Source organism: Haliotis rufescens, unplaced genomic scaffold (assembly GCF_023055435.1).
Source record: "Haliotis rufescens isolate VD_foot unplaced genomic scaffold, xgHalRufe1.0.p SCAF_4, whole genome shotgun sequence".
In the NCBI taxonomy this organism is placed as follows: Eukaryota; Metazoa; Mollusca; class Gastropoda; order Lepetellida; family Haliotidae; genus Haliotis; species Haliotis rufescens.
Window position 1 is genome coordinate 48646756 of NW_025964112.1, and position 20142 is coordinate 48666897.

General features: G+C 44.1%; 1 protein-coding gene across 4 annotated transcripts in view; it reads right to left on the reverse strand.

Moving 5' to 3' along the window:
* Positions 1-14270: 14270 nt before the first annotated feature.
* Positions 14271-20142, reverse strand: part of LOC124151641 (ankyrin repeat and IBR domain-containing protein 1-like) — a 36237-nt gene continuing 30365 nt past the window's right edge. For all 4 annotated transcript variants that reach the window (XM_046524236.2, XM_046524223.2, XM_046524231.2 and 1 more), the window contains 3 exons: positions 19754-19874; positions 16765-16928; positions 14271-15969 (listed from right to left, as the gene is read on the reverse strand). In XM_046524236.2, coding sequence (XP_046380192.1) covers positions 14639-15969; positions 16765-16928; positions 19754-19874 — 1616 coding nt within the window. In that variant the 3' untranslated portion in view covers positions 14271-14638. The remainder of the gene's footprint in view (positions 15970-16764; positions 16929-19753; positions 19875-20142) is intronic.

A 20142-nucleotide genomic window follows, 5' to 3' on the forward strand; every position in this document is an offset into this window, starting at 1 on the left:
ACTAGACAAAAGAATTCTGGTAAGTCGTAGAATCTTGTATTGGAATTGTAGGGAATAACAACTGATTTGTCCCTTGTGAATTTAACATAACCAAGACTGGAACATAACTCAGGACAAATGATCTGTAACTCCTCATTGTTAGGCTACACACTTGTATTCCTGGCACCGCTAAGGTGCACAACACTGGTGAGTACCTATTAGAACGTTCAGTACAAATACGATGAGATATCCCAATGACCTTTGTTCCAGCAAGGTAAATGAATTAGATAGAATATTAGGGAAGAGAATTTATGGATGTCAACTTCTTTATTATGAGGAACACAACGTTTCGGAGTATATGCTTACTCCTTCATAAGGTGAATACTCTACCTGAATATTTCAACTACACTTCAACAAATAGTTTCATCTGGATATTATTCATAAAATTATTCATAAATAAAAATCAGTTCAAAATTGACAAATATCATACCAACATGTAGTGCTAGCTATATGTAAAACCAAATGTCCAAAGTCTAGGGGTAGAAAGCTTCCTGAAAAATGAATATTTTCTTCAACCTGATATATTCATTCACCTGATAAAGGAGTAAGCATATACTCCAAGATGTTGTGTTCCTCATAATATAGAAGTTGACATCCATAAATTCTCTTCCTTATGTGTATCACTTCTAAATGCCTTTCAAAGATGAGATAGGATATTCTTATGTTATTAAATATATTTTTTAGCTGAATACTGTGGTGAGATGCCCTTTTGTTAACACCCTATAGCACAGTGCATGTTACAATATTAATGGACTGGAATTTCCACATAACGCAAAATCAGAAAAGAACTTTATAAAACTTACAACTCTGATATTACACCTTCAAGAACCTCAATAATTATTCCTGTTCAAAAATATAGAAAACAATGCTGCCAGATTTCTGTACAAGGTGAAAAATGTCATGATTGCGAATCCAACCAGAAATTTAGTACCGGGGTATGTCTACCTCCATCATATCCTGTCAGCTACATTGCTTCACAAATCTCATATTTCTAGCATTGGGAGCACACAACCAGGTCATATCTAATATTTTATATTTCAACTTCACTTCACCAAATAGTATCATCAGGATATTTATCATGAATAAAATCAGATCAAAATTGACAAACATCGTACCAACATGCAGTGCCATCTATATGTTAAACCAAATGTCAAAAGTCTAGGGTAGAAAACATCCTGAAAAATGAATATTTTCTTCAACCTTTTCTGCAATCAAACAGCCTCAAATGAACTATGCCTGAAAGTTATATATGCATGTTGGTTATCATGTCACTGTATTAGCAACACAACATACACTGCTACAGTAGTCGAGCAGCAATTCCATAGGCAAATGCTCTGTGCTGCATGTATAAATATACATGATCCACAAACAATACATACACATAATAATTAATATCATTATTATACAAGCCAATGATTACACGTACAGTGACTACAAAATCACAAAGTGAGTATCTACAGCTAAATGAAGCTACTATTTTGCACACACTACACAACAGATGAACTTTGAAATATATTACTTCTCTGAATATTGTAACCAGTTGTGTGAAAATAGTATTTAGGTAACAAGCTGAAAGAATTATTTATGCTTCTCATTTGATGGATTAGAAGAATAAAACAATGAGCCTACAAAAAACACACAAAATTGAAGTTACTATTACGTGATTAGCTAATGATTAATCAGATGCATTAAATGTAGTGTCTGACCACTGCAAACCCAATACTAAAACACAAAACCTTCTCAGAAGAAAACTTGGTAAATACATGTTGCTGTAAACCTTCCTAAAGCATCCTGAATTTGTAATGCATATTAGCATGTAATTTATCCCACTAGAGTGACCAAAACATCATCAAGCCAAATAACATCGATACACTGAGCTACACAAGATTATTTTTACATTTATTTTAACCGACCTAAGCTAACTGGTAAACAAAAATCTGTAAACCATTACATAAAAAGTGTGGCCATGACTATGACACTCCATCCTCTATGAAACAACCCTGGATCTATTCCCCATCTTCCCGAGGCAAGAGAGTTAACTGACTTTAAAAGCCCAGTTTCCACCCTTGCCAAACTAGGCTGGAATTACTGGGCTCGATCGTAGCGCCACCAGTGGCTATTACGAGTTGTGTCCTTTCTATGCCTCTCCCATTGACCAATCAGATTTAACCTCTCGTATCACTTTCATTTGCTTCAAACAAAACGATGGCGCCCAATCAAGATGATCTGATTGATAATCAAGATCTATATTGTGATTAAACGAGTCTTACATCGCGAAGTGCAACAAATCACGTGAGCACCTTGATTAAAAGCATGAAAAGATTTAGAAAATATCTGTTGACAACGAGTTAGCGGTGCACATGCTTTGCAAATCCTGCAGTCAACCGAAATCTGCACGACACTTTACGAACCGGATTTCGATTTCAGTGCGCGATTTTGATTGGACTATGCATAGACTCGTTAGTCCAGCCAAAATGTAACTCCATAATACCAGCCTAGTTCGGCAAGGGTGGAAACTGGACTTTTATAGTCAGTTAATTCACTTGCCTCGGGAAGATGCACCATAGTGTGATGTCAGCAGGTCCATACGTCTTATCACTAACATCGGACATACTTTCTCCAGCCTATCAACTTGACATCAACAACCAACTCAGCAGAGATCTACATTCAAAATCGCAGCCTCATCCGAATGAGATCTGAGTATTTTAAATGAAATCACAGGACTTAGAGCTGGAAAAGATACTTTCCCGAAGACTAATTCAGGTGAGGCAAGTCCTTTCCATGAGAGAGAGTGAGTTGGGTTTAAACTCCACTTGTGACCAGAATTCCAGTTACATCAAGGAATGTCTGCTTGATGTTGGAGGAAAGCCTGAAGTGATGCAGGTCTCAAATGTTTGCCACTTTGGTGAAACCCACGAGCACAGGTAGGGTGCTGACAAACCCACACATATTCGGGGCGAACAGGGAGACCAATCCATAATGCCACAAGCTGTTCCGGTTGTATTTGAGATGGCCGATAGAGGATGGACACTTAAGCAGCTACCAGTACTGACTTCTCCAGGTCTTTTGAAAATCAATGTCCTACTTCTATTTTCACACCGATTTATCGATTTTATTTATGCATGTAATGTGCAGAAAATAATCAAACTTCATTTGGCATATATGTTTTCACAATAAATACAACAAAAACATCAACAACATAATTTTCATTGACTGTAGACTAACATTGTTCACAACATGCTTCAACATCATCACATCTGAAGTGATCAGTTCAAATTTACATCCAAGAACAACCAGCTAGCCACACTGATAAATACATCGCTCTCATTTAAAAGATTCTCAAACAAAAAACAAACAGCAAAATACTCTAAATTTCTTAATTTGTCAAAGGACATTTTCCTTAGGTATCAATCTTAATGGCAGGTCAATTCATGCTTTTGTTTTACTTGCAAGTCTAACTTTGCAAAAGTAAGTTAAATAACGTAAAAAATATAATGATGTGATATTTAGTTCATTTTTTTTAAGGATATAAGCTCCAGCCTTTTGGCATACTGACCAAAATGATTAAAACAAAAAATTTAAAAAATAGTCTGCCCTTAACAATTGTTACAAAAAATTGTTTGTTGTTTTTCAATGACAAAATACTGAGTTTGCACATTCAATGTCCAACTTTTAATGAACACACTAACCACTTTTAATAACCACAGGAAACATGCTCCACACCAACCGCTCTTCCTTGTGTGATATATATGCAGGTATACAACACAAGTTCATGTCCAGCGTCTGGAGCATTTCATTCATACAGTTGTGTACACAATCTTGAAAGACTGAAGATATTTTGTTCATGGAAGATTATTTGCCTGACATGTGTAGTCCATGAATACAAATCAGTACTCACATGAAGGGACAATACCACACTCTGGGCACTCTGGGTACAGGGTACATCTTGGATACTCAACTAAATGCCCTTGGCAGGAAAATGGATTAAAGAAACATCATTTTGAAAGGGACCAGTCATTTATTAGGAAAAGGGAGGGGGGGAGGAAGAGGGGTGCTAAATGGAAACCAGGGGAGAGTCACCCCAAAACATGACAGTCTCTAGGGGAGGGTCATAAAAATTAACACATGTACACACATTTGGGGAGGGTCAATGACAAAAGGAACATTTTATCATGAATATAAAGTGCTTTTGCATTTTGTCTTTGCAGGGAGGGTGATGATAAAAATGTAGAAGGACAGAGGGGAGGTTCATATAAAAATATGACAAGCATAAGGGGACGGTAATTAATTTCAGTATATTTGTGCAGCAAAAACCTCTGACCCACCACCCTTGTATTAAATGACCGGTCCCCAAAATAAAGTTGTTATTTTCTTAAATTCAGAGGTATTTTAATAACATATTTTAACATTGCACACAATAAAATAATGTTAAACTATAAATTAAAGCGTCTTCCTCCTTATTGGTCCTGTCATCAGCAAAAAACAAATCACCTCCACAAAGCAATTATATTAGACATAATTATATTACATAAACTTTAACATTTTTATTTCCAGTTTGGGAATAATTACTCGTTTGCTGCAGCTGAATATCGACCTCTGAGCAGGTGTAGATTAATCCTTGATCCATCAGGATGACAAAGACAATTGCAAAGACTAAATGAAGACTAATGGCTTTTGTCTGGTTGTGTAAACAGACCCATCAACATGATGGGCTGTTTACTCTGAGCAGAAACATATAAATAACTCTACTTGAAAGTACGCTTTGTTATCCACAACAAATTTCAATGTGAAATTTTCTTGAGTTTCAATGCACGAACGTCGTATTTACCCATGTCAATCAATATACATACTCAAGATAAGTTCAGGACCACCAGGTTCTTTCATATTACTATAGTTAATCTGTCATGGAGACCCTGACTGAACAGACCTACCCATCTCTCGTTTCATGTCTCACATACTTGCAGTGAGTGGTTCATTAACAATCTGAAGTTTCATTATATGGGAAGCCTTGTCAATACATCATGAGTTTACACTCCAATTCTCCATCATCCATGAATACATATGGCTGCTTTGCCATAGTTGCTACCTGTGAATATCGGGTTTGAATGGGTCCTCAGCGACCCATGTTTGTCATAAGATGCGAGTAACAGCATTTGGCGGTGACTCAGCGACTTGGTTGATGCATGTCATCGTATCCCAACTGAGAAGATCAATGCTCATGATGTTAATCTCAGAATTGTCTGGCCCAGACTCGATTATTTACAGACTGCCTTCATATAGCTGGAATATTGCTGACTGCGATGTTAAAAAACTAACAAACAAACAATGGCCTGGTTCCAATGAGAGGAACATTATCAGGATGTCTGGCCAGTTAGCGCCCAGATTACATCACACAGAGATGTCCTGTGCAACATATGCAACAACCTTTGAGCCATCAACTTCACACGTGACTTCAATGTAAGGCAACAGCCTCATTTCTTTGAAGGATTTAAATAGGCACTGGTCACTACTACATCACTTTTCGCTCATATGTATTCACAGGTGATGGAGGAACTAGCGTATACAAGGCCCTGGCGTAGCGTATAAACGACCTATTGCTGAGTGATGGAGGAACTAGCGTACACAAGCCCCTAGCGTACAAGCCCCTAGCGTAGCATATAAACGACCTACTGCTGAGTGATGGAGGAACTAGCGTATACAAGCCCCAAGCGTAGCATAAAAAAGACCTACTGCTGAGTGATGGAGGAACTAGCGTATACAAGCCCCTAGCTTAGCGTATAAACGACCTACTGCTGAGTGATGGAGGAACTAGCATATACAAGCCCCTGGCATAGCGTATAAACGACCTACTGCTGAGTGATGGAGGAACTAGCGTATACAAGCCCCTAGCGTAGCATATAAACGACCTACTGCTGAGTGATGGAGGAACTAGCGTATACAAGCCCCAAGCGTAGCATATAAACGACCTACTGCTGAGTGATGGAGGAACTAGCATATACAAGCCCCTAGCGTAGCGTATAAACGACCTACTGCTGAGTGATGGAGGAACTAGCATATACAAGCCCCTGGCGTAGCGTATAAACGACCTACTGCTGAGTGATGGAGGAACTAGCGTATACAAGCCCCTAGCGTAGCATATAAACGACCTACTGCTGAGTGATGGAGGAACTAGCATATACAAGCCCCTAGCGTAGCGTATAAACGACCTACTGCTGAGTGATGGAGGAACTAGCGTATACAAGCCCCAAGCGTAGCATATAAACGACCTACTGCTGAGCGATGGAGGAACTAGCGTATACAAGCCCCTAGCGTAGCATATAAACGACCTACTGCTGAGTGTTGGAGGAACTAGCGTATACAAGCCCCAAGCGTAGCATATAAACGACCTACTGCTGAGTGATGGAGGAACTAGCATATACAAGCCCCTAGCGTAGCATATAAACGACCTACTACTGAGTGATGGAGGAACTAGCATATACAAGCCCCTAGCGTAGCATATAAACGACCTACTGCTGAGTGATGGAGGAACTAGCATATACAAGCCCCTAGCGTAGCATATAAACGACTTACTGCTGAGTGAGTTGCCTAGAAATGAGCAGACTTGAGAACCAACAAAACACCAGAAGATCTGTTAAACTCTGACGATTCAAAATTAATTCTTCAAGCAACCGTTGATGCCTATACATCTGTTCCCTCGATGTACACACCTTGTAGCAATAGGCAACATTCTACTCACTGAACTTCTGTTTGTTTTATCAGGTGATGTGAGTGCCATCATTAATGGTTGCCATGAGTCTTTGTTGAATTATGACCGACACCGCCACAGCAAGACACAAGGCCCGGGTGTACAGGTGGACAATGTACTATCTTTCTGTGAACACACTCTAACAGAACCATTACATAGCAGTAGCCTCTTGACACCTTAGGTCTTCTTTTCTGTATTACGTAGTTTACCCATTTTTTTTTCAATATATAAAGTCGGTGTTCATTTAACAAACAATATGTTTTTGGTCACTAACTAGTAGTCAGTAGGGTACAAAAATAACCTGTGCCAGTTTTACAACCTTTAAAACCAAGAATTCTAGAGCAGAGATATCTCCTGTGTCATCCAGTAAACAAATGTATTAATTATTACGCACATACAGTCTTTGTTACAATTTACGTTACAGAGATTCCTCTCACTGGCCGATCCAGGTGATCAAGGAGCAGAGAATGGCCACTCTACTTCTACAAAATCCCCCAAACAAAGTCTTTGCTCAGATAAAGTGAGTGAGTGGGTTGGGTTCAACATCGTTTTTAACAGTATTCCAGTTCTATCATGGTGTGTCAGAGAAAGTATTTGGATATCAAAGTCAGTTGTAGACAACTATGATATTGAAAACCTCTGCATCCTCAACACAAACCCATATGATGGATGGACAGGCAGTCTTGAAATTGGAGATAATACTAACGATCATAGGAAACATGAGCACAAAGTGGCCGACAGAAGATTCATATAACTTGTTGCAACAATATCAACACCTATATACATACAATCATGATTACATAGTTTGATAAATTACAAAACTGTGGATAATAGCACTTTGATTCTATAGAACCTAGAAACTATAAACGTAACATTAAACATGTTAAACCATGTTAAAGATGTTTCCAAAAACAAAACAAAAATTGTGTCCTTCGTAGCCACTTAAAACGTTTCTTCCTATTTCTTTAGGCAAAATGCCAATCCATACAAACTGCCCACACAGTAGTACTAAAAATTAAAAAAATCTTCTACAAGGAAACATTCAACTCCAAAATGTCAAATTTACTTTTCAAATGAACTTGATGAAGGCCTCATAACATTATATAGATTTATTAAATCCATATAAAACCAGAATATGCTGATATGTATCCTTCTCATGGGCAGTAATACAACGACCTTTGGCCCTCAACATGTATGTTAACAAAGCAACGTCTCATCAGTCTTAAACTGTGACAGTTTCTATATTGACCGACAATCATTCTCATAAAACACACACAGTTTCACAAAATAGAAATATTCCTCTGCATCGTTATTTCTACAAGAAACAAATCAAACAATATTTGTCAAAAAATTGCATATCAAAATTCACATACTTTTCAAAAGGCATACACAGCGTTCACACATGTTTATGATACTCCCAAGAATAATATATAGGCTTTGTGCAAAATCCCCTAATAAGCACACTAACGAGTCCACCAGCCTCTGCCGAAGCAACGATCACACGATTATTATAATAAACTCTTATAGTACACAGCAAGCACTCTCCCCATGGAGTTGAGATGGGAGGACTGGATGATCAGGGCATATTTCTTATTCACCTCTCTAGGCTGGTACCATGTCGTCCTCACTCAACTATTTCCAATATTATTTTGAAACTGATGAAATATTAGTTTGAGCAGAATGTCAGATGCTAGTTTTGAGTTTCAACTGTGTAAATGTACTGCCAAAAAGTGTTAAAGAACACCCGATTATTTCATATAACTATAGCTTATCTGTCATGCCAGATTAACTATAGTAATATGTAAGCACCGTGTGAATCTTGTAGAATTTTCCTATTCGGAATATTCTATAAGTAATACGTTACCACTGTTATACCGAGGCTGTTGTCTCCCACAACTGCTGCTATAGCGAAATCTACCACAGAGATCTCAATTACCTCATGCAGCACGTGCGTAGCCACCTAGCTGCCATGTGACACCCTTCACTCTTGTCTCCTGCGAGAGCAAGTGCTCGGGGGACGGACGGGCGGGCAGCAGCCCAGTGGTAACGTATTACTTATAGAATATTCCGAATAGGAAAATTCTACAAATTACATTAAGTAATACGTTACCACTGTTATACCGAGGCTGACTACCACAGTAGGCGGTGGGGAGCACCTACAACCCGAATCCTGACTGCTAGCGTTCCTTCCGACCAGCGGAAGTAAACACCAAGGCGGAAGCACTCGATGCGCATGCACCTAGCTAGGCGTTACCCTATAGGAATACCAAAGCACTGTCAAGCGCATACCGTAAGGCTCAATCGTCATTGCCAAAACGATTGGTGACTCCAAACGGCCCCACTGGATAGGTATTTCATCGCCGCAGCGGATGAGAACACTGTATCCGCGTGAGCTTAATCTTAGATCAGGTTAAACAGTCGAAAAGAGGGAAATTAATTTCATTCAGACCGTATATCCCAGAGCAAGCCTACTTAAAGTATGCATTAGGCGCGTGACCTAATTCCAGTATTTGTAAGCATGCATCACAAGGTTGGGATACACGACAGACAATTAAAGACATAATTGTCAAAATACAAATAAGGACAAAGCACACAAAAAGCCGCCCTCACCTGTGGTGTGAGTGCGCTGGTTTGCGGGACCCCAACTCCTGTACCCACGGCAGTGGGAACATTGGAGTAGACCCAGATTGACCACCGTGCAAGGTCAGACGCCTGAGGAGTTCGGAATTGCGCTGGGCACACCCCTTAGGTGCCCGCTTGCGCCGCGATCCGCGGGCCAAGACGGTGCACACTCTCCACGACGGCATCAGCGACCTGTTTGAGGTAATGATTGGCAAAAACCGAGTCAGAACGCCAGTAACAACCTCGTAATATTCTGCGAACAGAGATATTCGAGTGTAGGGCAAATGTTGCCGCTAGCGCCCTGATCTCGTGCGGGTTTGACCCCGCTACCGGTAACCCCCGAGACCGGTACGCCAGATTGATGACAGAACGAAGCCACAACGCAATCGAGTTGCGAGGTATGTCAACCGTGCGATTAGGGTTACACGATATGAACAGACGGTCACGCCCTTGTCTACGTTCATTCGAAGCCTTAAGATAATACTTAAGGGCCCTAACCGGACACAGCGCTCTGTCCTCAGTATCAGCAGGATGTAAGATTTCTTTGAGTGATCTTACAGTGAATTCTCTCTCCGTTTGCCCGACTCTCTGATTCTTGGCGACGAAGCCCATGAGCAGGCCCAGGCGGACCGCTCCTTCGTCACCCCTATCGAATCGTACCTTGGCGACATCGAGTGCATGAATTTCGGATACACGTGCCGCCGTGGCAAAGGAGAGGAGAAATGCTGTTTTCCAAGTCACATGCCGGAACGAAGCACTATGCAAGGGTTCATACGGAGCTTCCGTAAGTGATTGCAACACTAGGGAAAGATCCCAGGCCGGTGCCCGAAGGCGGCCCTTCTTAAGATCGTGCTGTTTGAAACCCTTGATAATACCCCGTATCACCGGCTCTTTGGAGAGACTGGTACCCATAGCAACGTCCCGTACCGTAGCAACGGACGAGACATAGTTGGCAATGGAACCCCCGGAGAGTTTCCGGGTCTCTCGCAAGTGAGACATGAAACGAGCAATATCCTGCACAGATACCTTATCTGGCGAATGAATGTGATGTTTACAACACCACTTCGTGAAAATAACCCAACGTGCATTATACACCTTCTGGGTAGAATCACGATGCATACTAACGTATGCCCGAGACGCCCGGCGAGAAAAAACTTTACTCCTCAGACGCTCGGTGACAACATCCACGCGTGCAGATTGAACTGCCCTGCGTTTGGATGAAGCTGACGGGTGTGAGGGTGGATCAAGAGACCCGGTCTCACAGGCAGTGGAAGTGGCGACTGCGTGACCTGGGTCAGCAAGTCGGGGTACCACGATCTGTTCGGCCACATGGGCGCGATCAGTAACATTCGACAGCGAACTCCTCGGAGCCGGCTTAGAATGTGTGGTATCAACGCTGTCGGCGGGTAAGCATAAGCGACCAAGCCCGTCCAGTCTAACGCGAGAGCATCGTGATCGATGGCCCTCGGGACCGGGACTGGTGATACAAACAACGGGAGTTGATTGTTGAACCGCGTTGCGAACAGGTCGACCATCGGACGACCCAAACGTTCGCACAGCCACTGAAACACTACTGGGTTCAGCATCCACTCTGTGGGGCTCGGATCCTGAGGCCTCGATAGAGCATCGGCCAGTACGTTCCGCACACCTGGGATGTGACGGGCGCGTATCTGGCACGGGACACTGTCCACCAGAGCGTAAAACTCGAACGTGAGATCGAGTAGCGAGTGACTGTGGGTTCCCCCCAGTTTGTTCACATAGGACACTACCGTCGTGTTGTCGGTCGCCAGTATGAGCCGGGCGTCGACGAGACGATGCTTCCAGTGATTGACTGCGTTGATCACTGCCTTGAACTCGAGACAAGTGATGTGAAGACCTAGTTCGTCTAAGCACCACAGCCCCGAGCTCACCTCCCCCTTTAGATGGGCGCCCCAGCCCACTAGAGAGGCGTCTGTATACAGGGTCAACGTGGCCCGGTAGGGCCGCATAGAGACTCCTGATAAGACAATGTAAGGGACCGTCCACCACTCCAGATGCGGTCGGAGCCGATCCGGGAGGGCGACGGTCGCACTGTTCACCTCCGTTGCTAACAACTGGATTAAAAACCGTTGCAGCGGGCGGAGTTGGAGACGACCCCGTGCGGTGCAGTCCTGGGCTGATACAAGTAGCCCTAACAGCTGTTCCCAAAAGTGAACAGTCTGTTGCACCGCTAAGACTTTGGCAATCATCGCCTGAATTTTGTGCCACCGGTCTGGGGGGACAAAGAGGCGATGGGACACCGTGATGAACCGACCTCCGATGAACAGCAAGTTCTGAGAAGGGGTTAACTCGCTCTTGGGGAGATTGATAATCCACCCAAATTACTCCAAGAGCCGACGTGCGAAATCGAGATGGCGTGACAGGGTGTCCGTCATTCGATTTGCTACTAGCGAGTCGTCCAGGTACGCGAAGTACCGGACACCCCTCCTGTGGAGGAACCCCACTATGGGGGTGGTTAACCGGGTGAACAGCCAGGGAGCGGACGTGTGAATCATTCTGAGTTCGGCACTGTCCTACTTGGGAACGAGAAATATCCTGGAGTAAAACCCCGGTGTTATTTCTGGTAGAGCTAACTCCCGTACTGCCCCTTCTCCACCAACCTGCCGATGGCATCGGCGAGGATGGGAAGATCGGTTTCCGAATCGAAACCTGCCAACGGGGCAACGGTGAGCGGCGGATTCGCTTTGAGATCAAGCCGATAGCCGTACCGAATCGTGTTGACCACCCACGGGTCGTCGAACACTTGTTCCCAATTCTCCCAGTAAGTCTGGAGTCTGGCTCCCACTGGGGAAGGAGAGGGGGCCCTGACAGGTTGCGACAGGCGCAACTGTCCAGGGCCAAGTGACTCGGGTTCGCCTAAGGGCCAACCGAAGTTGGCGCTGTCGGCATACGAACCCCTCCAATGAGAGTCACCTGGAGGGGCCCTTGCCGTCCGTCGACGACTTGGGCTTCCCCCAGTTCCCCGTTTTCCCGCGAAAGGGCAGCTGATTGCCCATACCGGAGCCCTCAGGGCGGGGCTACTTCCCAGAGGAAGAAGAACCCGACCCCTTAGACCTACCGGCCGCAGCAGCCTGGGGCGCGCTCCGGTTAGGAGCGGCACCCAGGCGCCTATGCAGGGACCCAACAAGAGCAAGTGTGTGCCGAGAGTCCTCGGCAACGTACTCCAGGCAAGCATTTAAACTGAGCAGGCAGTTGTAAATGCGCTGGTCACGGTCCGTGGGAGAACCTTCGACCAGACGGGCCGCTGCAGCCAAGTAAGTGTCTCCGTGAGACATGGAGTGCCGAGCGAGGGCGTCCAGCTGGTGCAAGGTAGCTTGCGTTACCGTAGCAGCCGGTGGGGCACGGACACCCAACCGCTCAACATGGGCCTCCGCGGTAGGACCAGCCTCGGGAAAGGCAAGGTCATGTACCGGGAATAAACCCTTTCTCCACGACGTCGGAGGCAACGGGAGACCCCGACCGGAGGCCGCCGCGAAGGCGTTCTCCAAGGAAGGCTTGAAACCGCGCAGCAAGGTTGATGCGGGGAAAGCCGAGTCGGAAGACTCATCGTATACCTCGGAGGAACCCACAGTCGTGGATTCCCCGCGGTACCGGCCGGGGCATGTCCTCAAAGAGGTCATAAACCATGGCCACGCGGTCCTAAACCGATAGCGGGAGCAACGGTTCGGGGGAAGGACCGGTGACCACGGGAGCCGCCGCCGTACCGGTGGACCCCGCGTCCGACCCCGCGGCCACCGAAGTGGCCGGGGACGGAACAGCCAGCGGCCTATCCTGAGATAAGGCCGCCAGCTTGGAGTCCACAAGTTATGCAAGTAATGCAGCGACGGAATCCCCGGACAGCACACGGGCCGCCAAGAGATCCGCCGCTTTACCGGTGGACCCCGCGTCCGACCCCGCGGCCACCGAAGAGGCCGGGGACGGAACAGCCAGCGGCCTATCTTGCGATAAGGCCGCCAGCATGGAATCCACAAGTTTCGACAACAATGCGGCGACGGAATCCCCAGACAGCCCGAGGGCCGCAAGGGGATCCGCCGCAGCCGAGGAGGTGGTACCCGCACGGGGACCCCGACCGGACGAACCGGCCACCACAGGGGTGGAGACGGACTGTACGTACAGCCGGTACCGCTCAAAATCCGCAGGCCCCAGACCTTCGCACAGGATGCACCGGGTGTCCCCGCAAGGAACCCTGCACCGCGGGCAACGAACGTGGGGATCCCGGGACGACAAAAACTTTCTGCACACCCCATAACTCCGAGGAGCAGGGGTAGAGGGGGTGGATACTGGGGACATATCCATGTCAGACATTGATTGTTTGCTATAAACAAAGAACAAAACATGGTTACAACGCACGCACCACAATGATTCACAAACGAACATTTTCACAAGAAAATAAACGAGCAATGTGAACATATAACATACACATATAACTTTTATTAAAGAAATAAGTTATGTTAACCCCCAAAACATACAAGAACAGGGGAAACGTAAAACACAACGTGCATACGCGAACCCCGCAAGTATATAGAAAAAAGGGCGGGAAAATTATAACCAAGCGTAGCTACCGCAACGCCCCATAAAAGCACAGTTTATTAGAAAATAAACTATAATAAATATCACCAAATCTTCAAGGAACGCTTCAGCAGGAGAAAACACGTCTTGCTAAGCAGACGAAGGAGACAAGAGTGAAGGGTGTCACATGGCAGCTAGGTGGCTACGCACGTGCTGCATGAGGTAATTGAGATCTCTGTGGTAGATTTCGCTATAGCAGCAGTTGTGGGAGACAACAGCCTCGGTATAACAGTGGTAACGTATTACTTAATGTAATTTAACTTTTTCTAGTAGTATATGACAATAAATACAGCTCTTCCTGAATAAAATCATTTTGATTTTTCAAACATTGTCAAACGGGATCATACAAAAAAGAAAACCAGATAAATATGTGTGACAAGCTCATTTGGATGCATTTAAACATTACACTTGTATCCTAGTTTGCAAAAGTATCTAGGAAATCATGTTCAGTGAGATATTTTGTGAAGAATATGAAGTGACTCCTGTACATAAAATGATCATAACAACGTGACACCATCAGTCTGTTTATCACTTCTCGGTCATTGATTATTACATGTATTTGCTTTTGAAATATCAAAGAAACATATCCTGATCACTGATCTCCATCCAAGATCCAACTCCTCGTCACACATAGAAAGACTGTCTCTCCCTCCTCTTCTTCTTACTCTTCCTCTTAACTGGTTCCTCCTTCTTCTCCTCCACTACAGAGTCAACAATCACAATCCCGGTATCATCAGCGCTGCCACCAGCAGCTTCAAGGTCACCAGATGTCACAGACAAATCCTCTTGCACATCACTCACATCACCAAGACAACCAACACTGCCTGAACACACATCAGCCTGGTCCATCCGACCTTCGTCTGTCTCTACCCCAGGGGCAGTGCTCCCTACATCCTCCCTCCCCACTGCTCCCTCCATTGCACCCTCCCCATGCGTATCCTCGTCGCCCCCCACCCCGCTGCTGTCACCCTCATACATCCTATCAATGTCCTCGATCTGCATGTGCATGTCTTCCGACATCTGAAGCAGGTTCTCGGCCATCTCTAGCAAGGACACATGGCCAGAGTCTCCGTAACTGGTGTCTGGCGTCACTTCCGGCACCTGGCACACCTCACTCAATGCAATCTCAATATCCGCCTCGCTGAGTTCCGGTAGGTCCACCTTATTACCTAACAGTTCTGCCTCGGATGGAGACTTAACCAAGTCATCAAACCCCGAAGCTATGATCTCATCCAGTTCTGAAGCCAGGTTAGAATGAATGTCAGCCTCAGTGAACAGATCTTCTGGTGGTGAGACGGGTGTGTCTTTGCTTTCGTCTGTATGACTGTACGTGTCTGATGGGGTCTTCAGTGCTAAATGATCAGCTTCGTAATCCACTGGTGTAATCTGATCACTTGATATTGATTGTATGGCAGCCCGGGGGCGCCACAACTGGGTAGATAAGGCAGATTTTTCTGATGACGGGCTGTTCAGCACATAAGAGCAATCATCTTCAGAAGGTGTGTTCGCTGCAAAAAGCTTGCCACCATTACCTTGTGATTGAGAACAAGCAGCCCTGCCATCCTGTTTTTGAAACAGGGCAGCAAAATCTTTTGATAGAAAGTCTTTGGTTTTATCATCATCTGTAGCATGGATATTGGACACTGAAAGATCCTTGATTGCACCGAAAGTATTGCTTTCAAGGCTGAGAAGACTGAATCCTCTAGGGTTGTCTGGGGCAGCATAAGCACCCAGGCTCTCAACACACTTATCACAAGCACAGGTCGGAGTGTGCGGGCTGGTGAGCCATGTGCCATCGCCTCTATACAAGTCCTCCACGCTCTTGTTAGGCACCCTCGGGACAAGCGTCGAGGTGGTCTCGTCAAAATGAGACTGGCTACATTTCCGTTTGTGCAGTCCAATCTTACCGTCTCCCTTCTGAACATCCACCTTGAGGACACCATCGGAGTCACTCTCTGTAACAACATCAGGGACATTTGTTAGGATTGTGATGCTTCAACCATCAGCAAAATGGAAGACAAACATGTTTTTACTGCAAATGTAGGGATTGTGTATGCGCTGGTCATGTGCTTCATTCCAGATCGCCTTATCACTTTATAGACAGGGTATGTAAATTAGCATCAATGTTAAAGGTAATTACAGGGAGTCACCACCTTATAGGCGGAGTCACTTTATAGACGGATAATATACGGTAAAATAAAGTGAGTGAGTGAGTGAGTATGGTTTTACGCCGCTTTTAGCAATATTCCAGCAATATCACGGCGGGGGACACCAGAAATGGGCTTCACACATTATACCCACGTCGGGAATCGAACCCGGGTCTTCGGCGTGACAAGCGAACGCTTTAACCACTAGGCTACCCAACCGCCCCGGTAAGTGAAAGAGAGGAACACACTGACATCTTGAACTCATCAGTAAAACTGGTTGGTTAGGCCATAGTAGATCATTTGATTTTTGTCCCCATCCACCTCAACACCAAATATCCTGCCTCAAAAGGTTTTGGGGCATCTAAAGAGTCTTAATGTGTGTTCTCTTCTCTTGTTTTTGATGAAATACATATATACGTTGTCCAACCAAATAACCATATTGGAATCATAGTTGTTGACATTTAACGTTTGAACAGTTTCTTTAAAAAACATTAAAAAAACATAAAAAATTAAATACCTCGAGTTTTGAAACAATCGGATGCCCATCTAATAATTAACTATTTGACTTATCGTGACTTATCTGATGGTAGTTGACCCACTGACCTTTAGGTATGGTTGATGATATTTCCAGCACCCTCTGCAGCTCCTGGTCCAGCTCCTCCATAGGGGTCAGACCCTTCTTCTTGGGCATGGACTCAGAGTTGGAGCGGGGTCGACCGGTGTCTACAGGGGACTTCTTGTAGGTCAGTCTCTCCATATGCTGGTCACTGTTAACAGAAGAAAATGTCAGTATGCAGTGTAGAAATTAGTTATTAGTCATAAATGACTGGCCAGGAGGGCTTGTCATCAAAAATAAGTTACTAGTCCACATTATTTGCCCTGCAAAGGTGAGGGATTTCCACAAGAACACACATTATCCTACAGTTAGATATGGTCCAATGTTTCGACCATTCAGCTGAACAATGGTGATGCTGATTGGATACAATGCACACTTTAGCCTATATTTGGATGTGTATTGTGGTTCTTCCCCTTCCTGCACAATGATAAAAAAATTAACAAGAAAAGCCTTAAGAAAGAGATAGGCAAAAGGGTTGCTTTATATCTTCAGAAAAACATGATTAAAAGTGAAACAAGCGTATAGTCGACGAAGTCATCTATATCCCCCGCCATTTTAACACGTTATGGTCCCAAACCAGGTAACTGACCCAACATTTCTCTTAGGCCATGTCAAAATAGCTGCAATGGAAATTCTAAAATAAACATTTATAAAACTCCTAAATAGCAAAAGGCACCAGTTCAGTATGTGTCTGGTAAACATGCAAAGTTTTGTAAGAAATTACGGTTTTTGAGTTACGCTCCAGAAACGAACAGCACCCTTATAGAACCTAAGTCCAACTTGTTGCCATGGAAACGTAAAATATAAAAATTTATAAAATTCCTAAATAGCAAAAGGCACCAGTTCAGCATGAGTCTGATAGACATGCAAAGTTTCGTAGAGTAATATTTAACGGTTTCTGATTTATGCTCCGGAAACGATTTCGGGATGCACACACGCACGCACACACGGACAGAACCCATTTCTATATCCCACGCCAACTTCGTTGGGGTGGGGGATAATTAATGCACACAAAAGGCCCCCCTTCTCTGGAAAAAATAATATATATTAATGGTACCATTTCTCGAACTCAGTTTTTTTTTAGTATCTCTTAGATGAGCTAACTTTAGTAGTTTCTGAGAAAACTGGTCCCCATTGCAGACACTATATGCACTTTGAAAATTTACTTGACTCAAGGGCCAAAACTGTGTTTGCTAAAATCTAAAATCATGTTGCAAGGGGAGTAACGCTGGAAAAAATAATTTACGGAACCCATTTTTTAACACAGTCTTGACAAGTATCTCTCTCATAGATAAACATGCAAGGTCTCATTCCTGTAACTTCTGTAGTTTCTGAGAAAACTGGTCCCCATTACACACACTACGCAGTAAGTTGAAATGCATGGAGCAAGGGCCATAACTCTGTAAAAATAAAAAAATTACTGCACCAATTTTCAAACTCAGTCTTGACAAGTATCTCATAGAAAAGCATGCAAACTGTCGTTCATGCATTTTCAGTAGTTTCTGTGAAAACCTGTCCCCAATGCAGACACTTTGCACATAGTTGAAAAGCATGGAACAAGGGCCATAACTCTGTAAACAATACCAAGTTTCAAACTGTTGAGTAAAAATGTCATTTCTCTCTGAGAGATAAGCACATGAAAACAAAATGTCAACAGACTTTAGCCTATTTCTCATATCAGTGGTTCATTGAATGGGACTACCAACCAGACAGCTAGTCTAGCTTTATACAATTACTGGTCTGATTACTCATAATGCACACTCCATTTTAATCCATATAAAATACTGTCAGTATCTATACACAATAATCTTATAAAACCACAATCAGATAAACAAATCACCAAACATATGATCCCATTGGTGAGGGCAACATTTTACTGTCAGAGTGACAACTTAACAGAAGGACATCAAAGAATGTTTTTGCGACAGACATGGATGCCAACTAAAAAAGAAACAGAAGCTTCTTCGGCATGTTAAGTCAGTTAGGCCCCAATGGTTGGTTGGTTGGTTGGTTGGTTGGTTGGTTGGTTGGTTGTTTGTTTGTTTAATGCCACACTCAGCAATATTACAGCTATATGACGGCGGTCTGTCTGTATATAATCGAGTCTGGACCAGACAATCCAGTGATTAATATCATGAGCCACCATCCACGCAACTGGGATCGATGACATGCATCAGCCAAGTCAGCGAGCCTGACCACCCGATCCCGTTAGTCGCCTTTTACGACAAACATAGTCGCCTTTTACGGCAAGCATGGGTTTGCTGAAGACCTATTCTACCCCGGAATCTTCGCGGGTCTAGGCCCAAATGGAGTGAGTGAGGAAGTGACTAGGGTGTTATGACACAGGCCTGATCTGTAGGCACAAACTCCCATTCTTTTCCAAGTTTAGGCCATTGTAACTAAATTATTTGATTGTCATCACTGCCAGCCAAACTACCAAACAAACAAAGGAGTGGATGATAGCATGAGCATCTTAGCACAGTGAAGGAGCTCATAAACATTCACAGTAATTCGAAGTGAGAGAAAGGACACAAAGGAACTGGCTGACTGACATCTTGAAACCAAAACATCCTCTGGTAAAATGGTGGGGTTAGACCATCACAAAGTAATTATTACACTTTTGTCCCTAACCGCCTCACTACAAACATCGTCTAATTGTCTCCAAGTACTTACAGAAAAAGAAAATCAATACATGTGTTCCCCTAAATCATCATTATGTGAAGCTATTGTTCTGGCAGGTGATTCTGACCCAGGAATTCATTGGCCATTCTGAACAGGCATTTAAACAAGTAAAACAGGTGCAAGTATAGGTCATGCGAAATTATAGAGTCATTATACATTCGCCATGACATGGTTTAAGTCAGAGAAATCACGAAAATACAAATATGAAACAAAATCACATCCCACAAGATATTTCGGAAAAATTGAATGGAAATCCTTTAATTGATGAACAGCAGCCTAAAGTGATCAACTCACAGGTGATCCTCTGTGTCCGGCACATGAATGAGTCCGCTCTCCCTCAGGTACTGGAGCCGGGACATCTCCAGAGCTCGAAGCAGATCCATGTGTTCATCAAGGATCACCTCCGGAATGTCATCTGTAAAGGAGCAGGTATCCCATATTGTGGTTTCCCATAGCAGATGTATGACTAAACAAACAAATAAAAACATAACTGTCTTTCGTATCGGGGGGCACGGGTGGCCCAGTCGTCTTAGGCGCCGCGATTCGATGTGCAGAGTTGCGTCCCTTGGGCACGCCAGAAACCTATGATTGTGGGTTCGAATCCCGGTTCGGCCCGATTATGTTTCTAGGTTTGTCAGCACCATACCCATGCTCGTGGGTTTCACCGAAGAGGTAAACGTCTG